Source organism: Medicago sativa, chromosome 6, assembly GCF_051527215.1.
Source record: "Medicago sativa cultivar Bolivia chromosome 6, Bolivia_mono, whole genome shotgun sequence".
NCBI lineage: Eukaryota > Viridiplantae > Streptophyta > Magnoliopsida > Fabales > Fabaceae > Medicago > Medicago sativa.
Window position 1 is genome coordinate 16,486,250 of NC_140754.1, and position 27,202 is coordinate 16,513,451.

The 27,202-nt window shown below is 33.3% G+C and overlaps 1 protein-coding gene and 1 pseudogene across 8 annotated transcripts; both read left to right on the plus strand.

Moving 5' to 3' along the window:
* LOC146913250 (pentatricopeptide repeat-containing protein At3g13880-like) lies at nt 1-13,179 on the plus strand. 7 transcript variants are annotated; one of them, XM_085716480.1, is made up of 10 exons: nt 1-278; nt 643-3,416; nt 4,030-4,096; nt 4,551-4,905; nt 5,376-5,498; nt 6,504-6,576; nt 8,948-9,094; nt 9,748-10,905; nt 12,593-12,686; nt 12,783-13,179. In XM_085716480.1, the coding sequence occupies exon 2, from the start codon at nt 838-840 to the stop codon at nt 3,073-3,075; it is 2,238 nt and encodes a 745-aa protein (XP_085572606.1). In that variant the 5' UTR covers nt 1-278; nt 643-837; the 3' UTR covers nt 3,076-3,416; nt 4,030-4,096; nt 4,551-4,905; nt 5,376-5,498; nt 6,504-6,576; nt 8,948-9,094; nt 9,748-10,905; nt 12,593-12,686; nt 12,783-13,179. The 7 variants fall into 7 exon arrangements, with proteins under 7 accessions (XP_085572606.1, XP_085572609.1, XP_085572607.1 ...); XM_085716483.1 differs by lacking the exon at nt 9,748-10,905; XM_085716478.1 differs by lacking the exon at nt 1-278 and having other exon boundaries at nt 706-3,416; nt 8,948-9,010.
* Nucleotides 12,656-26,964, plus strand: LOC146913251 (uncharacterized; annotated as a pseudogene). The gene is made up of 5 exons (XR_015016548.1): nt 12,656-12,686; nt 12,783-12,907; nt 25,157-25,997; nt 26,234-26,380; nt 26,558-26,964. The product of XR_015016548.1 is annotated as an uncharacterized LOC146913251 (transcript).
* The last annotated feature ends 238 nt before the right edge of the window (nt 26,965-27,202 follow it).

Genomic DNA, 27,202 nt, shown 5'->3' on the forward strand with positions numbered 1-27,202 from the left:
GAAAGTCAATGAATTACTTTGACAATAATGTATGAAATTTGTTTGTGGAATTCATTGTTATGCTTAATCAATTGAAACTGGCGCAGAAACAATTTTTCTGACTTATGTCCCAAACTTCATACTCTCTTTTTAGTTACTATCCCGCTCCCGCGAGTCACTCTTTTCCGCTCACTCTCTCATTTTCTGGTGACCTTGCATCCCTAACTTTAGCGGCGGCGGCGGCGGCGGCGACACCTCTTCTCTTCTTGTCGCAGCATCCCTTGAATTGATTCCTTCAGGTTTGTTGGTTTAAACTTTACAGTTTGTTGTCAATCGTCATCTTCATTCCATTCTATTATTCAATTTTAATTGCTTAAAAATTGGGCAGAAATTTAACCCTAGAAATAAAAAAAATTAGGGAAAATTTTGTAATTTATAGATTTTTTTTCACTTATGAAATCGCACTCGAACCCAACTTCAATCAATATCATTTATAAGTTGTATTTATTCCATTTGTGCTAATTAAACTCAACTATATCAAATGTCATTATATATTATTGTGTGAAGTTGAATTGATTCTAAAGTTTCCTAGTTTTATTTAATTGATTCTAAAGTTTGGTTCTATGTCATTAGCAATTGATGTGTGAATTGTGCATTTTGTAGGAGCGATACAACTGTCAAACAAATACAACTGTCAAACAACATAAGAAACTTAATGCATTTTTCAAAAGGAAAGTTAACCGAAGAATATGAAAATTCTATAGCTTCAACATTGACACTTGAAAAGAACCCTCAACAATGAGCAGCCTTACAAGATTTTGGGCAAGATCCGCCATTGAACTGAGTTCGGTCGAATAGATGCACCTGACAATGCTATGTCCCTCCAACGCAAACACTCTCACACATTCATCCATGTCCCAATTCCACAAACTCAACCCTTTGAAATCTCACATTCCCTCTATAATCACCAAACCTTCCACATCAAACCCGGTCCACTCAACAATCATCAATGAGCCCGGTTCGCTCAATCCACTCACCAACCTCACCACTCTTCTATCCTTTTGTGCCAAAACAAAAAACCTCCATTTAGGTCAAACAATCCATGCTTCAATCCTCATCAATGGATTCTTAAACAAAACTTTATTTCTCAATTCCCTCATCAACATGTACTCCAAATGCAACCAAATCCAAACCTCTCGTTTCTTATTCGACAATTCTTCGATCAAAGACGATGTTTCCTGGAATTCAATCATTTCTGCATATGCTAAATTAGGTACTAAAACTAGTTACAGAGAGGTCTTTCATCTTGTAACTAGAATGCATCGATTTGGTTATGCTTTCAGTGATTATACTTTAAGTAGTATACTTAATGCTTGTTGTTTTTGTGTTGATGATAATTGTTTTTATGGGAGATTGATTCATGGATTTGGAATTAAGCTTGGTTTGGATTTGAATGTTGTTGTTGGAACTGCTTTACTTGATATGTATGCGAAAAATGATTGTTTAAGGGATGCGGTTAGGGTTTTTGAGTGGTTTGATTTGAAGAATAAGAATGATTTTATGTATAATGCTATGATTGCTGGGTTTTTGAGAGGGGGTTTGTGTCGTGGAAATGCACGGGAGGCGATTAGGGTTTTTAATGAGATGAGGAGGATAGGAGTGAAGTGTTCAAAGTTTACATTTTCGAGTATTGTTAAGGCGTCTGTTGGCATTGATGATTTTGAGGTTGGGAGGCAGATTCATGGGCAGGTATTGAAGAGTGGTTTACAAGGTGATGAGTTTGTCGGGAGTTCTTTGGTGGATTTGTATTCGTTTTTTGGTGATGTTGATGATGGATTGAGGTGTTTTGAGATAACGCGTAAATTGGATGTTGTTTCGTGGACGTCAGTGATTGCAGGTTGTGTAAAAAATGGACAGTTTGAAAAGGCTTTGTCTTTGTTCTATCGATTTTTGGCCGATGGGAGGAAACTAGACGAGTTTATTGTATCGAGTGTGATGGGTGCTTGTGCAGATATGGCTGCAGCAAGGACTGGAGAACAGATTCAGGGTTATGCGTTGAAATTCGGTGTTGCGGATTTTACCATTGTTAAAAATACGCAGATTTGTATGTATGCGAAATCGGGGGACATTGATTCCGCTCGGATCACCTTTCAAGGGACAGAGAATCCTGATGTTGTGTCTTGGTCTGTGATGATTTGTAGTTATGCACAGCATGGTTTTGCTAAGGAAGCTCTTAGACTTTTTGAGTTGATGACTGTCTCTGGAACTGAGCCTAACCAGATCACATTACTTGGGGTCTTAACTGCTTGTAGTCATGGAGGTCTCGTTGACGAAGGATTAGGATACTACGAAACCATGAAGAAAGATTATGGCATAGCAGCTAACGTAAAGCACAGTGCTTGCATTGTTGATCTTTTAGGACGTGCAGGAAGGCTGGAGGAAGCTCAGAGATTTATTTTTGATTCTGGTTTTGAGGATGACCCGGTACTGTGGCGTGCCTTGCTCGGTGCTTGTAAGGTTCATAAGGACACTGACATGGGAAAACGTATTGCGGACAAAGTAATTGAGCTTGAACCTTATGAAGCTGCGTCTTATGTGCTTCTTTACAACTTGTACAATGACGTGGGGAAAAAGAAACATGCTTTAGAGGTTCGGAAGCTCATGCAGGATCGGGGAGTTAAAAAGGAACCTGGTATAAGTTGGATTGAGGTAGGAAATACTGTTCATACATTTTTGGTGGACGATTGTTCTCATCCAATAAGTGAATTGATTTATTCAAGGTTGGGAGAATTGTTGGCGAAAATAAAGGAAATTCGCTTTGACAATGAGAAGCTTCCTTTGGGCATCTCTGAAATTGAATGCAGTGGTACTGTCAGAATGAGCCACCATAGTGAAAAGTTAGCCGTAACTTTTGGAATTATATCTTTACCAAAATCAGCACCAGTGAGGGTGATGAAGAACTTGAGGGTTTGCTCTGATTGTCATACAACGATGAAACTCATCTCCAAGGTAGAGAAGAGAGAAATAATTCTTCGAGATGCCATTCGTTTCCATCATTTCAAAGATGGTTTATGTTCTTGTAAAGATTACTGGTAACACAAAGATCAGTTCCTTTTGATAGCATATTTTCGACAAAATCAACTCCCCCGTGTGATCATATGTTGGCTAGGAAACATGATACTTTACTGTATGAATAGAAGGAACAACAGCATTGCCAAGCTCCTAGGCCAACAGTCTCTTATCTCTTCTGTTTTGCAAAAAGAGTGGTAACTAAAAGTAATTATTTCCTGATGAGGCGTGTATGTGTACATTATAATTGCTCTCATACAAGTATGGGATATAGAAGAATCTCTGCTAAAAGGTTTTATAATTGGTGGATTAATCATATATACTGCAAGAGGAGGGAGAAATACAAGATTGTTTTCTAGCAAAAAGAGGTATTGACATTGAGGATTTCATTGTTACTGTTTAATCATGTTTAGTTATTCACTCATTTTGTATCTATATTAAGTGTTGATAATGAGTACTTTGGACATTTCAAAAAGAAAAAAAGATAATGAGTACTTTGGCACGACAGTTGGGGTTCTGCCATATGACTAGAATGTCATGGGAGGTTGAGGAATCAGCCTCTTGGCTCTTGCTAATGTTTTCCAATTGTAAGATAATGTTACAACTTACAATGGTTCCAACCCCTTCCAGAACTCTATCATGATAGCAGCTTTTTTTATCATCAAGTTGTTTTTTCCCCGACATTAATGATAATTAGTTTTTTCTTTTATTGACCGTAATTTTGAAAATTCCATGGAAGTTCTTGTCTCTATTAAGCTTTACATTCCATGTAAATTTACACTTTCTTTTCATTACCTCACTTTTTCTCTAGGTCTTTGTGGGGTACTTGCAATTTCTTTCAACCATATGCATTGCTTGGACCATTCAACCTTCTATTTGTCAAGCATCTTTTCAATAGTTTACGTGGTTTTCCCCCTTTCTGCTGCCTTAATTCTACCAACATATTTCTAATTTCTATAAATTACTTGGCTGGTTGTGCAGGTAGTTTTGAGCTTATCACACTCATATGAAGAACAGAACCAAGGTACGGAAGATGCTCATTACTAATGTAAGTTCTGCCTCTCTTGCTTTTTGTTTCTTGAACGGCGGTTCTTACATGATGACCTATCCAGTGTCTGACAGATATATCTAAACTGCTATTCAATTTAATGTGAAAATGCTTGCTCATGTGAAACTTGTACATAAATATGGAATGGCTTTTAAAACAAGACTACAGGGCGACAGGTGGTTGAGCACAATAATCTGTCTGCTACTAGTATCCCACTTTAGTTGCAAGAGATTAGGGCTCATATATGTACTGCTGCAACAATTTATTTAAATTCATTACATATTGAGTCATGGTCTTGAACTTGATGCAGCGCTTAACTTTGAGATTCCTCTATAATTTCATTTCCTATTCCCATTCTAATATTATTAAAAGAAAATATTAATTTATTTTTTTATTAAATATCAATTTACATAATTCTGCTGTTTAACGTGAACTTTATGCGAACTGTTTGTAGATTCATGCCTTCAGACTCTGCGGTTAATGGGATTGGAGATACCATCAAGAGTCATTATATTGATCCATGGCCATCATAGACACGAGACTTGTTATTTGGAGATTTGACCGAGCATTTCCAATTGACTAATTTCAAGGAATTAACAGTTCCACTTTATTACAGGGAATTTGAGAATTCCTCCTCTCTTTCGTCTCTCTCATAGCTTCACAAACGCTTCTATCATCATCCTCGCTCACCCATGCTTCTCTCATCATTCTGCAAATCGCAAAGGGATTCATCTTTGCTTCACTTCTCCCTCTCTCATCGCTCTCGCTCTTTGCTTCAATTCTCCACGAAGAAGAGAGGTGATCTGAAGGTATTCATCTTCTTCATCTACCAATTAAATTCCTCTCTTCTTAGATCTCGTCATCTTTTGCCAATTGATTTTTATCTCATGTTCTGTGCTGTTTTATCTTTGATAGTTCAAATCATGAAGGAATTGTTTAACGTTTTACCTTCCTGATATTGATGCCAAACTCGCATTAATTCTAATTATATGGATTCATTGAATATTGAATTAGGAATTAGGAATCCTTTTTTTACCTAGAGTTTTGATTTAGGTATATGTTCACATTCAGATTTAACAATTTAGTGACACATATCTGCTTTTTAATGTTTATTAGTCAATGTTTTTGTTCTGTATGTTGAAAATTTTCTTATTTTTACTTATTCAAAGCATTGCTATCTATTTTATGTTGATGCCAATCCGTGACATGTTTAGGAGATATTTTTAGAACAGAGTCCTACATTGTCTGTGTTTGAATCACATCCATGTTTGTTTTGCAGTTTCAACAACTTATCAAACAGTAAACCTTCTTTGTGGTCATCCATGCTAAGTACAAGAGATTGATTATTTTTGGTCATGCCACCTTTGAGTCTCTTTGCATGTGTAGATGCTTCATAGCTAAGGTAATTCTCTTTGGAAGAATAAACTATACTTCTCACGAGTCTCTTACCAGTGAACTCATGAAATGTTATTTAGATATAAGATGGCGAATTCTTGTCTGAACTTCCCATTTTAAGTTCATTTAACATACATGACTTATCCGTGATGTTCTCTTAATATAGTATAGTATAATCTGTCGGCGAAGAAAAATATTTAAATAATTTGTTTCTATAAAAAATATATAGTATAATCTGTCAGTGAGGGAAAATATTTAAAAATGATGTATAATTGATAAGTATGAGAACCATTTATACTAAGGTGTCTCATAAGTGATTGCCAGTAGTCATGCTTAGACAAATGAGATTGTTTGTCTTGCCTTTTAGATATTTGAATCTTATGATGTGAATATGTGACAAATGGATGGAGATTGAAGAGCATTGTTTGAAATTAATTGAGAACTCGTCTTCAATCTAATTTGATCTTTAAAATCATTTTGTTCAATCTGCTATTAGTCTACCTATGAATTGGAAAACATCAAACATAAGTTCCAAACTTAGTAAAAAGTATATCGCAGCGAAATTCGAGCTAGACATTTATGTTCCTTTGGGAGCACATTTTTGACAAAATCAATCCCCCTTGGCATCGTATGGAAAAATGATAGCATTGCCAAGCTCCTAGGCCGACAGTTTCAAATCTCCTCTGTTTTAACAGAGTCGTTACTGAAAATAATTATTTCCTGACATCAATAGGAGCTTTGTATCGCCAAATTGTCTTTTTCCTCTTGACATTAATGACAATCAGCCTTTTCGTTCATTATGTATTTTTTTAATTGACTATAATTTTGAGAATTGCATGGAAATTCTGGTCTCTATTGTGGGGGGACTTGTCAATTCATTCAACCATATGCATTTCCAAGACCATTCAATTTTTTATTACTTAGCATCTTTTCAATAGTTCATGTGGTTTTCCTCCTATCTGCTGCCTTAATTCTGTCAACATATTTCTAAATTACTTTGCATGTTTTGCAGATAGTTGAAATTTTGATCTCAACGCACACATATTAAGAACAGAAACATGGTACTGAATATGCTCATTACTAATGTAAGTTGTGCTTCTCTTACTTTTTGTTTCTTAAATGTTGCTTCTTATATGTGACAACCTATCTAGTGGCTGACAGATATGTCTAAACTGCTAATCAATGTAACACGAAAATATTTGCGCATCTGAAACATATTCATAAATATGAAATGGGTTTGAAAACAAGAAGATTGGAATAGAAATTTGGTGGGATTACTGTGAATTTTAACCAATAAAAAAAAGTGTTTTGGAAAATACTTGTGTTAAAGAGTGTATTGTTGTTGTTATTTTTCTATAAATTCATTAAAAGTTGCATCATAGACTTGATGCAGCTTGCAACTTTTGAAATTCCTCTATAATTTCATTTCCTATTTGCATTTTTTTTTACTAAAATATCCTATTTCCATTCTAATAATATTAAAAGAAAATATTTAATTTATTTTTATTATCAAATATCAATTTGCATCATTCCTCTGCATAGCCTGAACTTAAACTTATATTAATAAAATCAGTATAAATGACAAAGTTTTGAAAATACAAGTACATATATAACATTTCATATATTATTATTATTAGGTGAAATTTTACTACTTGTCTTATATTTACTTTAGATTTCATGTGGTCTTTTTTTTTTCCATAATTATTTTTCACCGAAGATAGTTTTATTTGGAACATTGTTGAATCAAATAAAATTGAAAATGTCGATTTTATGAATAAAGCTTATTAACAAGTGTTTCAATAGCATTGTTTAAATAACTTTAAAAAAAATATATTGTTTTAAAAATACAAGTTAAATAATTATCAAAGTCATAAATACATATTTTTTTACTATTGATCACTAAAAAAATGTTTTAAAAGTATTAGACCCCCCTATTTTGTCAATCTCTCTTTGTTATAATTATTTATTTATTTACTTTATATGTATAATGATGTGTAAGTTTTGATTGGTTGTGACCAATTGCAATTTCTTAGTCATGTGACCATCTAAGAAAATGTAGAAGAAAAATAAAAGTATAAGACTCTATTCATTGTTTCTTGGGGAAATAGTCACTTTGGTCCTTGAATGAGTGACGAGTAGTCACAATAGTCCCTCAATGTATCGAAATAGCAAAATAGTCCCTGATTGTGCACTTTGTTAGTCAAAATAGTCCTTGATATTAAAATATTTCATTAATATTGTCATATTAGTCCTTCAATAGACTTACTTATTGTCATATTAGTCCTTATACGCACTTACTTATTATCATTTTAGTCCTTATATCAAAAGAGTTATTGTGAGTATTAAGGGGTTATTTAAGCTTTAGGGACTATTTTGACTAACAAAGTGGACAATCAAGGACTATTTTAAAATTTTGATACATTGAAGGACTATTGTGACTACTTGCTACACATTCAGGGACCAAAGTGACTATTACCCCTGTTTCTTTCAATAACACATTGTATCACTCAATGGTAAGTTATCCAATTTCCCATCAAATTCAGACTTTCTGCAGTGAACCAACTCTTTCCAATGCACTCCACCACTTTCTAACAAAGTCAAGTTCCATATTATTTTTTCATTGTCTGTACACTGTCCAAAAATTAAAGTAAACATCTATCTATCTCTATGCATGCACACAGTAAGATTCTCTCATCCCTTTTTCTATGTCAAAACAGTAAATGATCTATACCATCCTTTCTATCTTCCCCTGTCTATTTAAACATGCATACTTTATGTTAAATTTCATAAACCACCTAGAACAACAATAACATCAACAAAGTATTTTGATATTCTTCCTTTCCCTCTACGCTCACTAGAAGGTATTCTCCATTTTCTTCACTTTTTTTCATTCTATCACTTCAATCTCAATCCATACTCTTAAATGTTGCTCCAATGTTTATTATTCTCCTTCCATTAATCTGCGCATAGTTTTGTTTGTTCCTATTTGTTGCCTTATAGGTTCAGTGCTTAATATTTTGTTGTTATATGTTCCTATTTGTTGTGATATCAATTGAAATTCATATTGTTAGGAGGTTCTAAAAATCAACTGTGGTATTGTTATTTACTTATCTGTTCAAAGAGTGTAACTGTTTGTTTTGAGAATTTTCTGGTTTGATGAGCATGGCTCGTTGCATAATTATGTCAGATTGTATAGAAAACCCATAACCTTCCTCTGAAGAAAACCCAAATTACACGGCTTAAATTTGTCTTACAACTTCCTAGACTATAAAACCGCATTGTTTTGTAAGTTTTCAACAACAAAAAAAGGTAGTATTTTAACCCTAACAAATTAACTTTGGTTGTATGTTGAAAATGATATTTAAATTATTTTTGGAATGGTCAAAATGTGAAATATTCAACTATTTGCTGGCTCTGCTTTCTTATATTTAATTTAATCTCTTGTTTTGTCACCAGATACATAAGTGAGACAACAAAACTTGGTTCATACAATATCATTCCAGGCTTGATTAAATGGAGGTCATTCAACAGCTTCTCTATTATGATTTGCTCTATTGTTTGTAATCTCCAACTTGAGTGTAATTTCTTTGATTAATTAAAAAGGTATTACCTATTACTCCTATTTCTTATACTAGCTTATTTTAGATTAATGTAATATGTTTCATGGAATATTTTCTAACTTTTTATTTATAATAGTAAAATTCTGGAAATGGATTTATTAATTATAAACACTATGCTATGATGATTATCATTGATAAATGACAAGTAATTTTAAAGGAGTTATCATCAAAACACACGATTTCAAAACCATATGTCTTTCTTTTGTTTGAGTCCCTATCTATCTACTTTTGGAAGTTACCATGTTTGGTTCTTTTTTTGTGTTGATTTGGTTTCATTACTCAAAAACTCATATGGGTTTGTTCAGATTCTTGTTGGTCTATTTGTTTTAAAAAAAAAATTGTAATGGTAATTGGAGGGACCAAAGCTGTAATATCCCACTTAAAAACTCTATCAATTATCTATATCAATTATTTCTATCTTTGAGATTTTAGTAAGGGCAAAATGGTAAACCTGCATTGTAAGACTATTTAAGTGGCCAAGACAATTTTTCCTTCATTTCTCCAATTCATTTCTCCACTAGAAATCCAAGTATATGGTCCATATACAATCCAAGTATATGGACCATTTGTATCTAGGATATTTATTCTAAATGTTATATCTGGTTGAGCCTGATCAACTTGACTTGTATATGACAGTTAGGGCAAGATGTCCGGAAGACGAAGAGGTTCAGCAAGGTCTGGTTCTAATCAAACTGCTGATGAAGGTGTGGATCCTGCGGCTTACATGTGGGCTCAGATGATGCAACAGCATCAGGCAATGCAACAACATTATCAGGATCAACAATCTCAGAATGCCCAACAACATCAACAAATGATGCAGCTAATGCAACAACAGATTCAGCAGCAGGCCCAAGTTTAGCAGCAGTGGGCTGAAATGATGCATCAGGGTCCGGTCTTTCAGCAGCCCCCTCCTCCGCCACCAACTGTTGGTAATCCGGTCTTTCGACAGTATAACAGACATCATCCTCCCGAATTTAACGGATACGGTGAACCTCAAGAAGCTAAAAGGTGGCTGAAACAAATGGAGAAAAATTTCCGGATGACAGAATGTACTGATGCTGATGCTGAGAAAGTAATGTATGTCACTCATCAATTCAGAGGCGCAGCGGAAGAATGGTGGGAATTTGCTCAGCGCCGAATGCAAACTAATGGTGTAGAAATCACATGGGCTACTTTCAAGGAAGCAATGCTAGAAAAGTATGTTCCATCGTCCTACAGGGCACAGAAGGAAAGAGAGTTTTTGGAACTCAAACAGGGAAGCATGTCAGTCACTGAATTTACAAAGAAGTTTGAAGAATTGTCTTACTACTCTGGTTACAATGAGTGTGCAGAAACAGATACTTGGAAGATAAATTAATACAGGCGTGGCTTGAAAGGTGAAATTGATACGATTGTGAGTTTGCAGAAAAACACAAGTTTTGATGAACTGGTTCATGATAGCTTGACTGCCGAAATGGGGATTGAAAAGACAGCTAGGGAGATAGCAATGGCCTATGAGAAGAAGATTTCAAGACAAGCATCGAGATAAGTTGAAGCCTAAAGGTTCTCCACAAAGGGGAAAACAGCCCAATCTTCTCAGAACAAATCCTATTTGTAAGAATTGTGGAAGAGCTCACAAAGGATAATGTATGTTTGGTACCGGAATTTTCTATGCATGTAAGCAACCAGGACACCTTGCCAATGAATGCCCGAACAAGCGTAGTAAAGGCACTAATGAAGGTACTACTACCAGCAGGGGTCAAGTGTATTCGCTGGACGGTAGGAAAGCTCAGGCGAACACAGATTTGATTGCGGGTATGTGTCATATTGGTCAAAATCCAGTTAGAGTACTTTTTTGATTGTGGTGCAACTTGTTCTTTTATTTCCTTTAAGTGCATAGAGACCCTGCAGTTACCCTACAGATGGTGGAATTGTAGCTAACTACGTTTGTCAGAATTGTCCTATCACCGTGTCAAATAAGACGTACTATATAGACAGTGTGTCTTCCTGTGAAACAGCTAGATGTGATTTTAGGCATGGATTGGCTTTCGGCAAATAATGTATATTGGATGTTCGGAGAAAAGTATTTACATGCCTACTAATGATACGGCCGAGGGAGTAGCGTTATCAGAATTAATTAATCACACTCATCAGATGCTCCAGTTCATTTTTGCTAATGATAAGAAGATCTATATCATGCTCACTGTGACCTCAGAATCAGAATTGAGTCCCCATGACATTCCAATTGTTAATGAGTATCTTGATGTCTTTCCTCCTGATATCACCAGTTTACCCCCAGAAAGAGAAGTTGAATTTTCTATTGATCTCATTCCGGGAGCCGAGTCTGTGTCAGTGGTGAGAACTCATTAACAATTGGAAGAATTTTAAGAATTTTCTATTGAAGGAGACAGTCTTATTAGTCTTATCTCGATAAGTTCTGAAGTTGAATTTTCTATTGATCTCATTCTTTAAGTCTTATTAGTCTTATTCTGGGAGTTGAGTCTTTAAGTTGAGTTATCAGGCCCAGTGTGTCCCCTATGGAGGTTATGTAGAAAAGACAGTCTTATTAGTCTTATCTCGATGCTTGTCTTGAAATCTGTCTTTCCTCTTCTCATAGGCCATTGCTCTCTCCCTAGCTGTCTTTTCAATCCCCATTTCGGCAGTCAAGCTATCATGAACCAATTCATCAAAACTTGTGTTTTTCTGCAAACTCACAATTGTATCAATTTCACCTTTCAAGCCACGCCTGTATTGATTTATCTTCCAAGTATCTGTTTATGCACACTAGTTGTAACCAGAGTAGTAAGACAATTCTTCAAACTTCTTTTTAAATTCAGTGCCTGACATGCTTCCCTGTTTGAGTTCCAAAACCTCTCTTTCCTTCTGTGCCCTGTAGGACGATGGAACATACTTTTCTAGCATTGCTTCCTTGAAAGTAGCCCATGTGATTTCTACACCATTAGTTTGCATTCGGCGCTGAGCAAATTCCCACCATTCTTCCGTTGTGCCTCTGAATTGATGAGTGGCATACATTACTTTCTCAGCATCAGTACATTCTACCTTATGTATCGTGTACTCGTCAGTCAGTGCACATTTATTCAGACAAGAATTTTATTTAATGTACTCTCGTCAGTTAGTACATTTTGTATTTAGACATGACTTATGGATGGTACTCGTCAGTTAGTACCTCCATCAGATTTTGTTCTGAGTAGGGAGGCATAGTCCAGAAATAAAAATTGGAATTAGTCGTGGTATGGAGTACCACTCAAGGGGTGGAGAGAAATTTGCTTTCTAGTGAGAGAAATGAAGGAAAAATTGTCTTGGCCACTTAAATAGTCTTAAAATGCAGGTTACCATTTTGCCATCTCAAAGATAGAAATATTTGATATAGATAATTGATAGAGATTTTAAGTGGGATATTACAAAAACAAATCTTGATAGATATGGGTTTAGTGGGATATTACAAAAGCAAAACTTGATAGATATGGGTTCATTTGTATAGTTGATAGATGGAAGTTGTGAAGGGAACCAGCAACGAATTCATTGAGTACATGTTTGCTGAGGAATGGATTTCGAAGTTGTTAAACCTCAAGCTGGTAATTACTTTCTCCTTTGCTATATATGGAACCATTTAGGATGTTAACATAACAAACAACCTATTGATTTACGATATTGTTTGTTCTTGTGTGCAGATCTCTATGTTCCCATTGAAGATGTAAGTGAAAATCACTGGCATCTCATGGTTCTACACATTGATGACAAGATTTTTCAGCTGGACTCGTTTCTGGTGCCCGAGAAAATTGATGGCCGTCACGCGGTCATTCGAAAAATCGTTTCTGCTAATCAATGTAATACGAAAATATTTGCACATGTGAAACATATTAATAAATATGAAATGGATTTTAAACAAGAAGATTGGAGAGGCTTGGCTATAGAGCTGAATATAAAACTCCCACTCTAGGTTGGAAGAAGCAATAGGTTGCTAGTATCCACCTTAGTTGCAAGAGATTAAAGCTCATATTTGTAACTACTACAACAATTTCTCTAAAATTATTAAAAGATAACATTTAATTTATTTTTATTATCAAATATCAATTTGCATCATTCCTCTGGATAACCTGAGCTTAAACTTATTAATAAAATCAATATAAATGACCAAGTTTTGAAAATACGAGTACATACATAACATTTCATATATATTAGGTGAAATTATACTGCTAGTCTTATATTTACTTTAGATTTCATGTGGTCTCTTTTTTTTTCCATAATTTTTTTTTCACCGAAGATAGTTTTATTTGGAACATTGTTGAATCAAATAAAATCGAAGATATTAGTTTTATGAATAAAGCATAGTAACAAGTGTTTCAATAGCATTGTTTAAATAACTTTAAAAAATATATTGTTTTAAAAGTACGTGTTAAATAATTATCATAGTCATAAATAATAATTATCAGAGTCACTAAAAAAATGTTATATGGAGTACGAATTTTCCATTAGCAAAACAATTTCAAACCGAAAATGCTTCAAAACCACGTAATGAGGAACATTCATCGGACATATCAAAATAGGATGATCTGAAAAATCCAATCTAGGAATGATTTTAACATTCTCAATTCTTTCCTTAAATTGATTACATTTCCTAGAAGAAGTTGGAGCACCACCCTTTTTTCTCATTAGCACACACAATATGAGTGAAATCTCCATATAACATCCATAGATCGATAATAACCCTAGCAATTTGCTTCAAATCATCCCACAACACTCTTCTATTATCTTCATTAGGACTAGAATATATTGGAGTAATATGTCATATCCTATCATTGGCAAATTTCACTTTCAAATGCATAAATTAATTTGCAGTTAAGAATTCAATATGCGAACTACATTCAAACTAATCTAACAAATAAATATTAATATCTGTCATTTAAAAAAAAAAAAAACTTAATTCAAACTAATGAAGATTTTTCTCGTGTAAAATGATTGAAGGGGATTAATGATTGGGTCAAGGCTTGATATCGTTAAGAAATGCGATGAATTTCTTTTTCCACCTCATATTTCTTAGAGACTCTTCATTTGTTTGAATTTTAGAATTCAAATTTCTAAAATCCAAAAAAAAAAAAAAATGAAGGTCATCTAAAAAGTGTGGGGCAAAAAATAAACAGTCAGATTTGCGGTTTCCATTAGTAACACGCCTTCAGCTGTACAAACAATAGCGGAGTATGAAAAAAATGTTTGAGTGGGCCACCAAAATAAGCTATAATGTATAGACAAAAAATATATGTTGCCATAGGCATTATGTACAGAAAAAAATTGGTTACAACATTAACTACAAACTTTTTTTTGAAGAATCATTAATTACAAACTTGATCATCAAAAAATTAAACTACATATCTTAAAAATTTAAAATATTTTCTACGTATTTTGAGGGACATGAAATTATCAATATAAACTCATGAAATAGGAGAAAGTGGTATGGATGAAGAGAAAGAGAGAGAGTAATTTATTTTCAAATCCAATGGTATTTTAATAATTTTTCCTATAATTCTTTTGTGGGGTGGGCCATTGCCCACATACGTTCTAATGTGGCTCCGTCTCTGCTTAGGGCATCACATATGTTGCCTTAAGTTGCCGTTGTCACCGCCATCTCAAGTCATCGTGTTTGTAAATCCTCTTCTTTGGTGAATGTTCTATTTTCTATTTGGTCAAAATGTATTAAACTTAATTTCTCCCTTTTAAAACCCCCTAATATTGATTGATGTCTTAGTAATCTCCTTTCTTATCCCTTCAATTTCAATCAAACGACTTGATTTAGCTAATCTCTAAGCACATAATATAAAACCCTAAATATTTACTATATGAAATAAACATTGCTAGATCGTAACTCATTTTATTTTATCCTTTGATGCTATTATAATAAAATCTTTTTTTCCTTAATATTAAGAAATCATATCAACATTACTTTAAAATGAAATTACATTATTGATTTGTCAACTCTTTTGTAAAAAATTTGAAGATTTTATTTGTAGATATACTTGTACAAACACATTGAGATTGTACAAATAGCTCAGTCATAGATCTTTCTATCAAATATTGCAACAACATAAGACTGCAAATCGTTCACATTGTCCACCTTTAGGGTAGCCATGATCTAAACAATATTGGTTACAATATTCATCATTATGTGGGCACCAATGAGTAAGATGCTTACATACTGTTTCATCAAGATGTGGAAAACCTTGAAATGCAGCTGCAATCAATTAAATGAAATTAGAAATTAATATGATCTAATATTCTAGAGAAATTTTGGCGTTTTAGAAAGATTTTATAAATTTTCATAAAAACATAGTTCCTAATTCTTCAATTAAAAATATGGTTTCTAATTTTTATAAACAACAAAAGAAACATGGTCCGTAAAACTTCAATCAAACGTATTTTTAGTGTCCTCGTAAGCTTAGCTCAGTTGTTAGGGACAATACATAATATATGCAAGGTCCGGGATTCAAACCCCGGCCACCACAAAAAAAAAAAAACGTGTTTTTAGAGAAAATATAAATAAACTGAGTTATAAAACTAGTTTATTACCTGCAACCATAACAAAAGCAATGCACATAATTGCAAAGAAAGAAAAGAGAGGATTGAACTGGATTGCCGTTCTGCCTTCAAATGTGTTTTTTTGAAAGGTTGACATAAACCAAAACAACAATATGCTATTTAAAATGATCTAAGAAGTTGATGCAATAAATTTTGTTTTGACTAAATTAATGAAATAAATAATTTTTTTAAATTAAAAGATATATGAAATATTATATTTTTTAATATAAAATACATTATTTTATAATTATTTCTTTTAATATTGAATGGTTGATAGAAACCGCGTAGCAATATGGTATTGAAAATGAACAAAGAAGTCAATGCAATGAATTTTTTTGACAACTTAATTAATGAAAAAAATTCAAAACAAATTTAAAGGATATATGAAATATGACATTTTATCATAATTTATTAGGATATAGTTTATATATTTCACATTGAATTCTTTGCATTTCACCTACTTTTATGTATTTTAAATTGATTAAAATTTCAAAATATTTGTGAAAGTGACTAGAATATATATATAACAATATGCTACTTAAAATGAACTACGAAGTCAATTCAATAAATTTTGTTTTGACTAAATTAATGAAATAAATGAATTGTTTTTAAAAGATATATGATTTTTTTAATTAACTAAGCGAAATTATATTAAAGAAACAACAAATAGTTCCTCAAGTACAAGACATGCAGGAGGAAACTGAAAAGTGAGGATTACACAACAGTTAGGTTACATAGAAGCCGATAAAAAAAACTACAAAAACAATTACAACAAAGCATGTAAACAACGTAATGAGTTTAGCTTCCAGAAAGGATAGTTGAAGTCAAACATAAGGTAGTGCCATGTGAACCACCAATATTTTGGAGTTTAACCTTTTCTTCAAGCGGTGCAAGCTGGTCCATCTGATTTTGAAAATAATATAAGCAAAAATCAACTTTTTATGTTCATTCATTAAATGATGTATCTAGTTAATAATATTGACCAAATACATAATTTAATGAATGAACCTTACCCGTGACCTTACCGTGTTTTTAAAAAATATGGTTGAAGTAAGTTATGTGAATAATGTACGTTATAAAATTACGACATATATTTCGAAACGGAGGGAGTAATATATAAGACAAATTATAACATATAAGATGTTTGCACGCGGGTCGGACTGAACGGGTGGAGCGGTTTATTCGGCTTACCAAACCCAGTTAAACAAGGGTTGATACGGTTCATTGCAGATGGATTATACGAAGCCTACAAGAACCAAACCCGACCGTATATATTATAAATATGTAATAAGCTTGTCTAACACGTGGACTATTACACATGTTAAAACAACTAAAAATAATAATTGTTTATTGAAAAACATTAATTATTTATTTAAAAGTTATATATTTAATATAAAATATATAAATTTCAGGACAAATTTACTATTTTAAATTTCTTAACATATACAAATTTACACGTAATAGAAAAAATCATATATAATTCCTGATGGCTTAAGATGTAAGCAAAGCTATTGTCAAGTCCAATCAAATAAAAAGTTTTCAGCATCTCTTCATTTCTTATTCCAACATTGAATATATCACGTAAACAAGTTGACATAGCAGTAATACTCTCTCCGTCTCTTAATAGATGACCTAGTTGACAATATACATTATTGACTTGACATATTTTGATTATATTTTTCTACTAATTCACAAAGATAAATAATATCATGTAAGATGTTGTTGGATTCGTCTCGATGAATATTTTTAAAATATTAAATTTTCATAATTTTTTTAGTAGAGAATTGAAGATATCAAAGATAAAACATATGCATTGATACGTATGTTGGAGTCAACTAGATCATCTATTAAGAGATGGAGGGAGTATTAATTAATACTCCAACATACACTTCTTCAGTTCATATCTTCAGAAAATAATATCTTCACAAAGTTGTCTCTCTCTTCATTTATTTTTCTCTTCCCTTCATAGTTCATACACAACAAGATTCCCTCTTCTGTTTCTCTATGCCAACACAGTAGAAATCAATGCAATCCTACCCTCCTCTAAATATTTAAACACGTACTTTCTCCTTTTTAAAATGAGTGTCGTTATATGTTTTGGCATACAGATTAAGAAATAGAATGAAATAATCATTCGATATAACGCTTTTAGTAAATTGCCCTTACTTTATACGAGAAAGACAAAATTAAAGTTGCATTGAAAATTGTGTGAGAGAAAAGTTGGAGTATTTGTTGAGGGTAAAGTTGGAAGAAAAAAATTAAAGTTGTATTAAAAATGTAAAGTGACATTTATTTTGAAACAATTTTTTTTTATTAAAGTGATACTCATTTTAAAACGGAGTATAATATACTGTAGTGATAAGTTAATAAATTAATAGGGTGGTTCTGAGGTTAATTATAAGACCATTTACAATGGTCACCAACATTAAACACCCTTCAACACCCACTTTTTCAATTCCCAACACTCCACATCATCTTCTCTCTCTTAATTCAACACTCATTCAACTTTAACCTCTCCAATGGTTTTTTTTCATTCAACACTCTACCCCACCACCTTTTATTTCTTATTCTTATTTAATTTTATATTTTTGTTTTTATAATTACATAAAATTACAATTATCGATTATAATTAAATTAAAATAAAGAAACACTTAACATTTTTTTTTGTAAAAACAAAATTTATTTAAATAATTTATTTTTATTTTCTCAGACTTTTTTGTGTGTTTGTAATTTTATTTGGCGAGCATGTATATTTAAGTATTTAATTTTTTTTTCTTCCATGTTCAACATATCAAATGGCGAGCATGCCATTTGTTGTTTTTTTTTTACTATTTTTTTTTTGTTTGCCATGTGAAATGGCGAGCATAATATTTGTTTTTTTTTTTTTAGATTTTTTTTTGCATGCCATGTGAAATGGCGACCATGCATTATTGTTTTTTTGCAATTTTTTTCCTTCTACCCTTCAATTGAAAAAAATTGATGGATATGGCCCCATGTTTGATAAACAATTTGGCGAACAACAGCTTTTTTAAATTTTTTATTTGATGTTTGATAAATCATTTGGCGAACATCCTTTTCTCAATTTTGCAGTCCAATTGCGCGCCGCCACGTGGCATTCTGTGGCAGATTAATTGGTGTTGAATCTGTTAATCCTCTCTCTCATGCAGCAGTTCATTCAACACAGATTCAACATGCCATTGCAGTGGTTTTGCTTGTTGACTGTCAGGTTAAACACTCCCATTGCACATAGTCTAAGGGTTGTTGTGTTGTAAATAGTTTTCAGCTTTTGCAAGTGTTTGTCGCATAAAGCTATATGCAGACCCAAAGGAAAGCCATGCAAGTGTAGGCTTTTCAGCTTGACTTGACCACACATGCATGCAGAAACTTCACCGAGCCAAAGTCTTGTATAAAGTGTCGCAGCAGGTACTACTGCAAGTGCAACTGCCTATTGCGTGTTTATTTTTTTCTTTTTTATTTTTCGTTTTTGTATACTGTTTCAGAAATCAAACATTGCATTTATATTGGAGGAGGAATTTTATTTGAACAATTATTATTGTATTTTTTATGTTAGGGTTTGAGCTCCAACTTTGTATATATTATGCATTGTTCCTACCAACTGAGTAAAGTTCACGAGGACATAATAATTCATGCTTTAATATCATCGTTTTTACTTCTGAAAAAAACCATTATTTTACTATTTAAACAATAAACTTGATTATTTATTTTGATATTAATATTTTAAGACATCACAGCTTTTTGTAAAATTACTATTACGAATTTTTTATATATAAAGAATCACTTTTACGGATTTAGATCAATGTAAGAAAAAGAGTAGTAAATGAAAATGCTAACAAATATCTTTAAGACATTGTTTGAAGCAACAAAAGTGATAATTTTTGCTTAAAAAATTACGTACTTATTACTTTAACATGTGTTTACTTATATTTTTAAGATGAAATTTTTTATAACAATTTCCTTTTCTTGAAACAATCAAAACTCAGCTAATATCATTTATTAAATACACCCTCCGGTCACAAATATAAGCAAAAATCCATATTATAGATTCATTCAATAAATGATGTATGTTGTCTACTATAAAGACCAGATACATCATTTATTGAATGAATTTAAAACATGAATTTTTGCTTATATTTGTGACCGGAGGATGTAATATACAATATAAGAAGGAACATAATCATGAACATGACGACTAGCATTTGAGATAGCTAAAGCATGAGCAATTATATTCGTTTGAAGCTGAAGAAACTTGACGTCAAAGTTGTGATGTAATGCTAACAAACCTCTTATCTTTGAAAATTACATGAAAAAGTTGTGATGTAAAGCATGAGCAATCACCTCTCTCTCCCTTGTTTGTCATTTTATGCCACTATATGATGTGAGTTTATCCGTAGATACATTATGAGTCTGCAAAACAATGTCAAGGAGTAACGTCCAACACTCCACTAACAACTCCTCCTACCACACCCACAACCGCCTACACAATTTCTACGCCTAAACCGCCTACCCCAACCTAATAAGGAAACATTCCAGCCACCGTACTCGACTTATTCTCAGCTAAGTCAAATAAACGCCTAACCCGCACACTCAAAGAAGACCGTCCTAACCACTGGTCATACCAAAAATAAGAATATGTCCCATTTCCCACCTTTTTCGATACACTCTTTAGTTTTTTTACAAATTAGTACAATTTCTAAAAAAATTATTCATTCGTTTAATTTTGACTCATGTTTGATTAGTTGGTCCATAACCTATGTCGGGTTAAAGCAACGATGCTTTCTCTTATACAGTAGAAAAATTTAATATTTCCCTCCACTATATCAATTTAATACTTAATGGTAAATTCCTAAAAAAACATCAAAATTAGTACCTAACACTTTTATACAGTGGACAAATTATTCTATTAGTTATTAAAAAGGCTGCTAATTTACACTCATCTAAAAACACTAAGGTGTAAGTTACCAACATAAAACAGAATGAATTAAACTCACAAGTATATGATAACAGTCAGAATATCACAAGCTCTTTAATAATGCCAACATATTCCAGTAATTTGCACAATCAAACAAATCTGATAACAAACAGGATTAAATGGAAAACACGGAACTGTGAGAAAATCAATTAGTATATACACAGAATCAGAACTATGAGAAAACTCTCCTTAATAGTAATTGCACTTTATTTCAAACGAAAGTAAATTTACATCCTTGAGATATCCTAGGATAGGAGGACAATTCTTCTATAATTGTATTTATTCCCAAAACCATTCCTTCAGTAGTAATGCCAATTCTCATCTCCTGTAAAAGACTCCCATTCTTTAAAATATATTTTGCAAATCGAAGATCATTTGCCGAGCCGTCAAAGTTTAAAATAGTACATGATCTGAGGTTAGATGTATCGCAATCAAGAACCGGATATGGGCAATCCAATTCCCCGCATAAGCTGGTAAACCTATATCTCCACTGTCAAAGGGATAAAAATTAAAATTTATCAAAATATATACAACATCGATCGCACGACGCAATAATGATCTATCAGATAACATTTATAAAATATAAGGAAAAACAAAAGAACAAGCAAACAAAAATACCTTTTTAATGAAAAGAATTTGAAGCTTGGGACAATGGCGGAGCAGTTTTACTACACCATACCAACAAATATATGAATAACTAGGAAACAGTAGTTCGATGGAAATTAAGTTTGGAAAGAGTGGAATGGCTTTCAAAGAGACCGCTCCTGTGCATTCCATGACTATGCGTTGAAACTTGACATTATTAATACCATTAAACAGACCATCCATTATCCCTATACTCACTCTAACCAACATAGGCAATGCCAAGGGTTTAAGCCCTTCTTCTGCTGCATTGTTTTCATCATGTCTCATAAAATAGATAAGTTCAGCATGCAAATCTTCTAGGATAGGACAAGCATGGAGAAAATTTATGTAATCATCCCGATTTTCAAAAGAAACTGATGTCAGATTTAGGGTTTTGAGTGATGGAAAATGAACACTCGAAGTATCCTTTCCAACATATAAACTTTGAAGTTTGAGAACAACAAGGGTTTGCGAGACGAAAATAACATGCTTTAAGGTGTGGAAAGGCAAAGTGAGATGAATTTCCTCTATATGAGGTTTTTGTGCGGCTGCGAGCCAATTTGTCACATTAAATCTACTATTTTCCTGGTGGTATCTAAAGTCATACTTAAGGCAAATTTTTTTGATGGGTTGGTTGGTTGAAAGAGGAGAGAGGACGGCATTATTGACAAAACTCCGGAAGCTCTCAACAACAGGGAGTGAATAGCAGAGTGTGGTCCACCGCTTGGAAAGAATGGACGTAGTAAAAGCCAGTTTGGTTTGGAGAAAAGAGAGAATGTAAAGCAGTAACTCATCTGGTAAATCACTGATTCTATCGACCAAATTGTTTTCGCAATTGTAGAGCGCCTCCTGTGAAAAAATATTTATTAGTTGACCATGGAAAAAACTACTATTATTTCATAAAACTACTATAATAAATTTTTGAAACAGATACACAAAGCAGCAGTAACAATTAACCTGAACCATAGAAGAAGAAGAAGAAGTTGAATGAACCTTCTCTTCTAATTTTTTCTTCGATTCTCGGCGTTCCCTTCTTTTCTTCATCGCTAAAGTAATGAATAAATTCTCCAATTGTATAACTTGGTTGCTATTTATACTAAAAGGCTCACACAACAAGCCCAAGGTCCAAACCAATATTTTGATATTTCATCTAAAAATAATAATTTTGATCTAAAATAATTTTTGCACTTTATTATTTTATGTACGGTTAAATAGTTGTTTCCCTTAACGTATAAACGAGTTTTGGAGAGAAACTGCAATTTGGTGAATATGTATCAGAACAACATACGAAACCCTAACATAACAACCAGCGATGTAAAACCAAGAAACATGGCAAAAATTGTGGCATACAAAGTACTATGTTAATGATAAATCTGGAAAATTTAAATCTAATAATTTCAAATTCTATAGGTTAGTGAGTGAGGAGAGAAAAACAAGCACAACAAACCTTTCCTTAATTATTTGAACAAATTCAGTTTCCAATCATCAAAGAAAGCGCAAGTCTATTGATAGAAAAAACCAAAACACTCACATCATGGGTTTGCTGGAGGATTTTGAGCACCATGCCACCAAAGTCTATTGATAGAAAAAGAAGGCCACATAAAAAAAAATAAAAATTAAATGATGTATTGCTATTCTAAATTGACAATTATTTTGGGATATATTAAAAAAATGCAAAATTACACAATTTGTCTCGTAACTAAATTTTAGGTAGCACTTTCTTCCTTTATATTTTTTTGTTTTGATTTAGTCCTTTCTGTTATAAAATGTCAACATAGTTATCCATTTTTATGAAAAAAATAATAATAAAAAACTCCAAAAATATTTCATCAAACTCATAAACAAACCAAAATATTCATTATACAAATCTAGAAAATTATAACTCATTGAAAAAATCTCATAAAAAATGATAAAATATTAACATTTTTAACATAAATGATTAAATCTGTACAAAAAAAAAGATATTTTTTTTTTGAAGACGCTAAATTAGCCCATCCAAATTGAACAAAAAAAAAGAAGATAAATGACGAAAATGTTACCTAAAATTAAGTTAAGGGACAAATTTTGTAATTTTGCCTATAAAAATTACTAAAGTAAATTAAAATGATAAGAATGGAGTATCATTTAGATATGTTTCTCTGGCCTACCGACTCTTCACCTTTTTTGTTTTTGGTACAAAAGAATGCTTAAGCCTGGAGAGAAAAAACAAAACTAAGAAGCTAGCCGAACACTCTTAGGCATGCAAGTCCCAGAAAAATCATCAAATAGTAAAGTGAGCTCATGACCTTTTTAGTCACTTGACAACAAGTTTACAGTTCGCCAAGTATACTTTCTTCCAAAGGAATATAAATCCAACAGGTTGCATTCAGAAATTACTTGGGAAATTTTATCTGCCCTGGATTGGGAGAAGACACCTAGCTCCTCATTACCTTGAAGGAAGTAAGATGTCATTAAATTCACCTAACAATAACCATGGTTGATTAATACGGCTTCTCAAATTACAAAATAAACCGATAACCGGCCACGCATAGACATAATAGGACTAGTGTAAATACCTGAGCATAATTTTAAACCAAACAAACATTGTTATTAACAAACTTATTCCTCTACAGTTAATCAAAACTGAGAATTAGATTGGTAATCACATAAAACTCCCTGTGGATTGATACTCGTTTTACTACTTGATAGAACCGTGCATTTGTGGAACCTATCATAATGCCATGAATTTTATTTCTTTGGCAACGAATAAAAAATTGAGTAGGAAAGAAGTAACCAGTACGACTTCCTTGTTGAAATTTGGGGCCTAACTCAACCTTACAAAACAGGCTTTGTGGGGTTGTGTTAGGCCCAACCACGATTTCTAAGATGGTATCAGAGCCTCTCCAAGATCCATTGGGCCACCTGCTATCAGGTTTGTTTCCGCTATCGGGCCACCCACCATTTATGTCCACGAACCAAGCCCAATAGTGCTGGTCGTGAGGGGGTGTGTTAAGAGTCCCACATCGGATAGGTGATGTTGTGAGGTGAGGATTGCCCCCACTTATAAACACATTGTCAGGCCATCACCTATCCGATGTGGGACTCTTAACAATCTTAACATTGTCAGGCCATCACCTATCCGATGTGGGACTCTTAACAATCTTAGAAATCGTGGTTGGGCCTAACACAACCCCACAAAACCGGTTTGTAAGGTGAGGATTGCCTCCTCTATATAAATTCTTATCAAGAGGGCCTAACACAACCCCACAAAACCGGCTTGTAAGGTGAGGATTGCCTCCTCTATATAAATTCTTATCAAGAGTCTTATCTATCCGATGTGGGACTTGGGTTTTTCCCAATACACCCCTCTCACGCCCAGCACTCTTTGGGCTTGGTGCGTGAATAGGTTTAGGCGGCCCTTCGACAAGCTCTGATACCATGTTGGAATTTGGGGCCTAACTTAACCTCACAAAACCGGCTTGTGAGGTGAGGATTGCCCCCACTTATAAACACATTGTCAGGCCATCACCTATCCGATGTGGGACTCTTACCATTCCTAACCTAATTCATTGCTCCCTTGATTTCTGGAACTAAAGAGTCTCCTCTTGAAAAAAAATAACCCCTCATATGCATAAAACTACATATTGACTTGAATAATGTCTTGCTGCATCAAGAGATACTAATTAGAACCTTTAATATTGTGGAGACAATTGAATTTCTTTTACTGAACTTGTTCAATATAAAGGATTAAACTGTTATTTCGCAAAATTGAGATACTAAATTGCCAACCCTTACAACAATATGGACTGAATTGCTCATTTAGTATTTTTGTCTGTCTGCATGAGCCTTATTTGATAGTAAATGAACACACTTTGGTTTTAGGTGGGCTATGCTGGTTTTGCTCTGTGTCAGAGGTGTTCTGTTTCCCAGGATGCACTCGACAATGGTGGAAATAGTTTAAGCTTTTCAGATTTGAGGGAAGTGAGGTTTGATCGCAAGAAATTTGAGAAGTACTATGAAAACTTTGCATACAAGGCACTTCTTTTTACTAATAATAATAGTTCAGCTTCAAGAATGTTGGAAAAGTTTTCTTTGGTGATCTATTATAGGCATGATGTTGCTGATCTCAATATATGGATCTCTTCCATCTTGAACAGGGGAGTGAAAAGTCTAAAGATTGTTGTTCATCTGAACTACTACCATTTTTTGCTAGCACATCCAATTATCTTTTAAATTCCACACTTCTGGAAGAATTGGAATTGGTGCTTAGGACATTGAAGCTCCCAGAAATTTTGTTCATTTTGGACACCTGAAACATCTGAAGCTGTCTGGTATCAGTTTTCTCATTCGCACTTCCTCTGATTGTCTTACACTTAGCTTACGAGTTCTCAAAAAGTTTGAGATCAAGAACTGCAATTGGTCAAGTGGAAAGGATGTTATTGTAGAAGCTTCTCTGCTCCAAAGTATTTTGATACAAGAAGAATATGTAGACATTGACGACCTACAAGGCCAATCAATCAAATTTAATGCGTTGTATCTCAAAGAATTTAGTTACTGTGGTTATGGTACATCACAACAAATTTACTTGTTAGGTTGCGGTTTTCTGTCTTATGCTTCTATCAAAATCATTTTAAACTCGTGTGAGAACATTGCAACATGCTTTGCTTTTCAACTTCTCCAGCATTTCCATCAAGTGAATTGTATCAAACTTGAAGGGTCAAAGGTAAATATATTGTCTAACTTTTTCTAACACTAAATTTGTAATGTCAAATATTGAATTTGTTATAACTTATTATTGATTTTAGTTAATAGAAAACACATACATATGTTGAATTCTTTTCTTTTTTATTCATTAATTGTTACAAAATTTGTGGCATGTTTATTCATAAGTTTGTTATCTATGATCAAATTTGTATTTCTTCTGTCGCAATACAAAATCAGTTTCTTTATGTCATCTAGGTCCTAACACAATCAGAAGTTGTGTCTTCTATATCTGGTCTACCTGAACTGGCAAATTTGAGCCATTTGGAGCTTGGCTTAGTTACCATTGAAGTTATTTTAGGCCTACTTCAAAGATCACCAGTTCTGAAAACACTAATTTTCAAGGTTAGTATTTAATAAATGGAAGTAATAACTTAACTATTGCTGCTCTATATTCTTAGAAGTTGCATATTTGTCGAGTCTTATTTTTCTTTTATTGTGACTACTTATAGGCTTGCGCAAATTTATTTGCTCTTTTTATACGAGTATCTTTTTTAACTTTGTTTGATGATTAATGAACAGAAACTACCGAAGTTTGCCAAAGAGGTTCTGAATTTAGCTGTTGTCCCTGAGTGTTTGACATCTACTCTCCAGATTGTGAACTTTGAAAAAGTTGATGGCGACAAGCAGGAGCTATTATTTTTAGCTGAATTTCTTTTGGAAAAGGGGAAGATGTTGGAGAGGATGAGTTTCTTCTTCGATAATCCAAAGCTGGCAAAATCTAAGGCTATGAAAGAATTTAAGGAGAGGGTTTACTCATTTAAGAAAGGTCCCTCTTTTGGTTATTTGGTATTTTCATTTGATTAGGATACAAAGGAAGTGCTGCAATGATTAGATCCACCAAGTTTTTTTTTTTTTTTTTTTTTGTATTTTTCATAGAAATGGTGACTATGGATTTTTAGCATATTAATTAGTAGTATCTTTGAACATATGGCATAGTATAATGCTAAACTGGAAGTCACCAATATTTTGACGGTAGCGGCCGATAATGGTGCTATAGCGGCCGCGCGTAGCGTAGCGGCGGCAAACCGCTACGCTAGTTGTTGTAGCGCTGCAGAATGAGATAGCGGCTGCTATAGCGGTATAGCGGAGCGGATCGCGGCCGCTTCAGCCGCTATTTGATTTTAGTTGAAAATTTTCAAATTGACACTATTTTTAAAACATTTT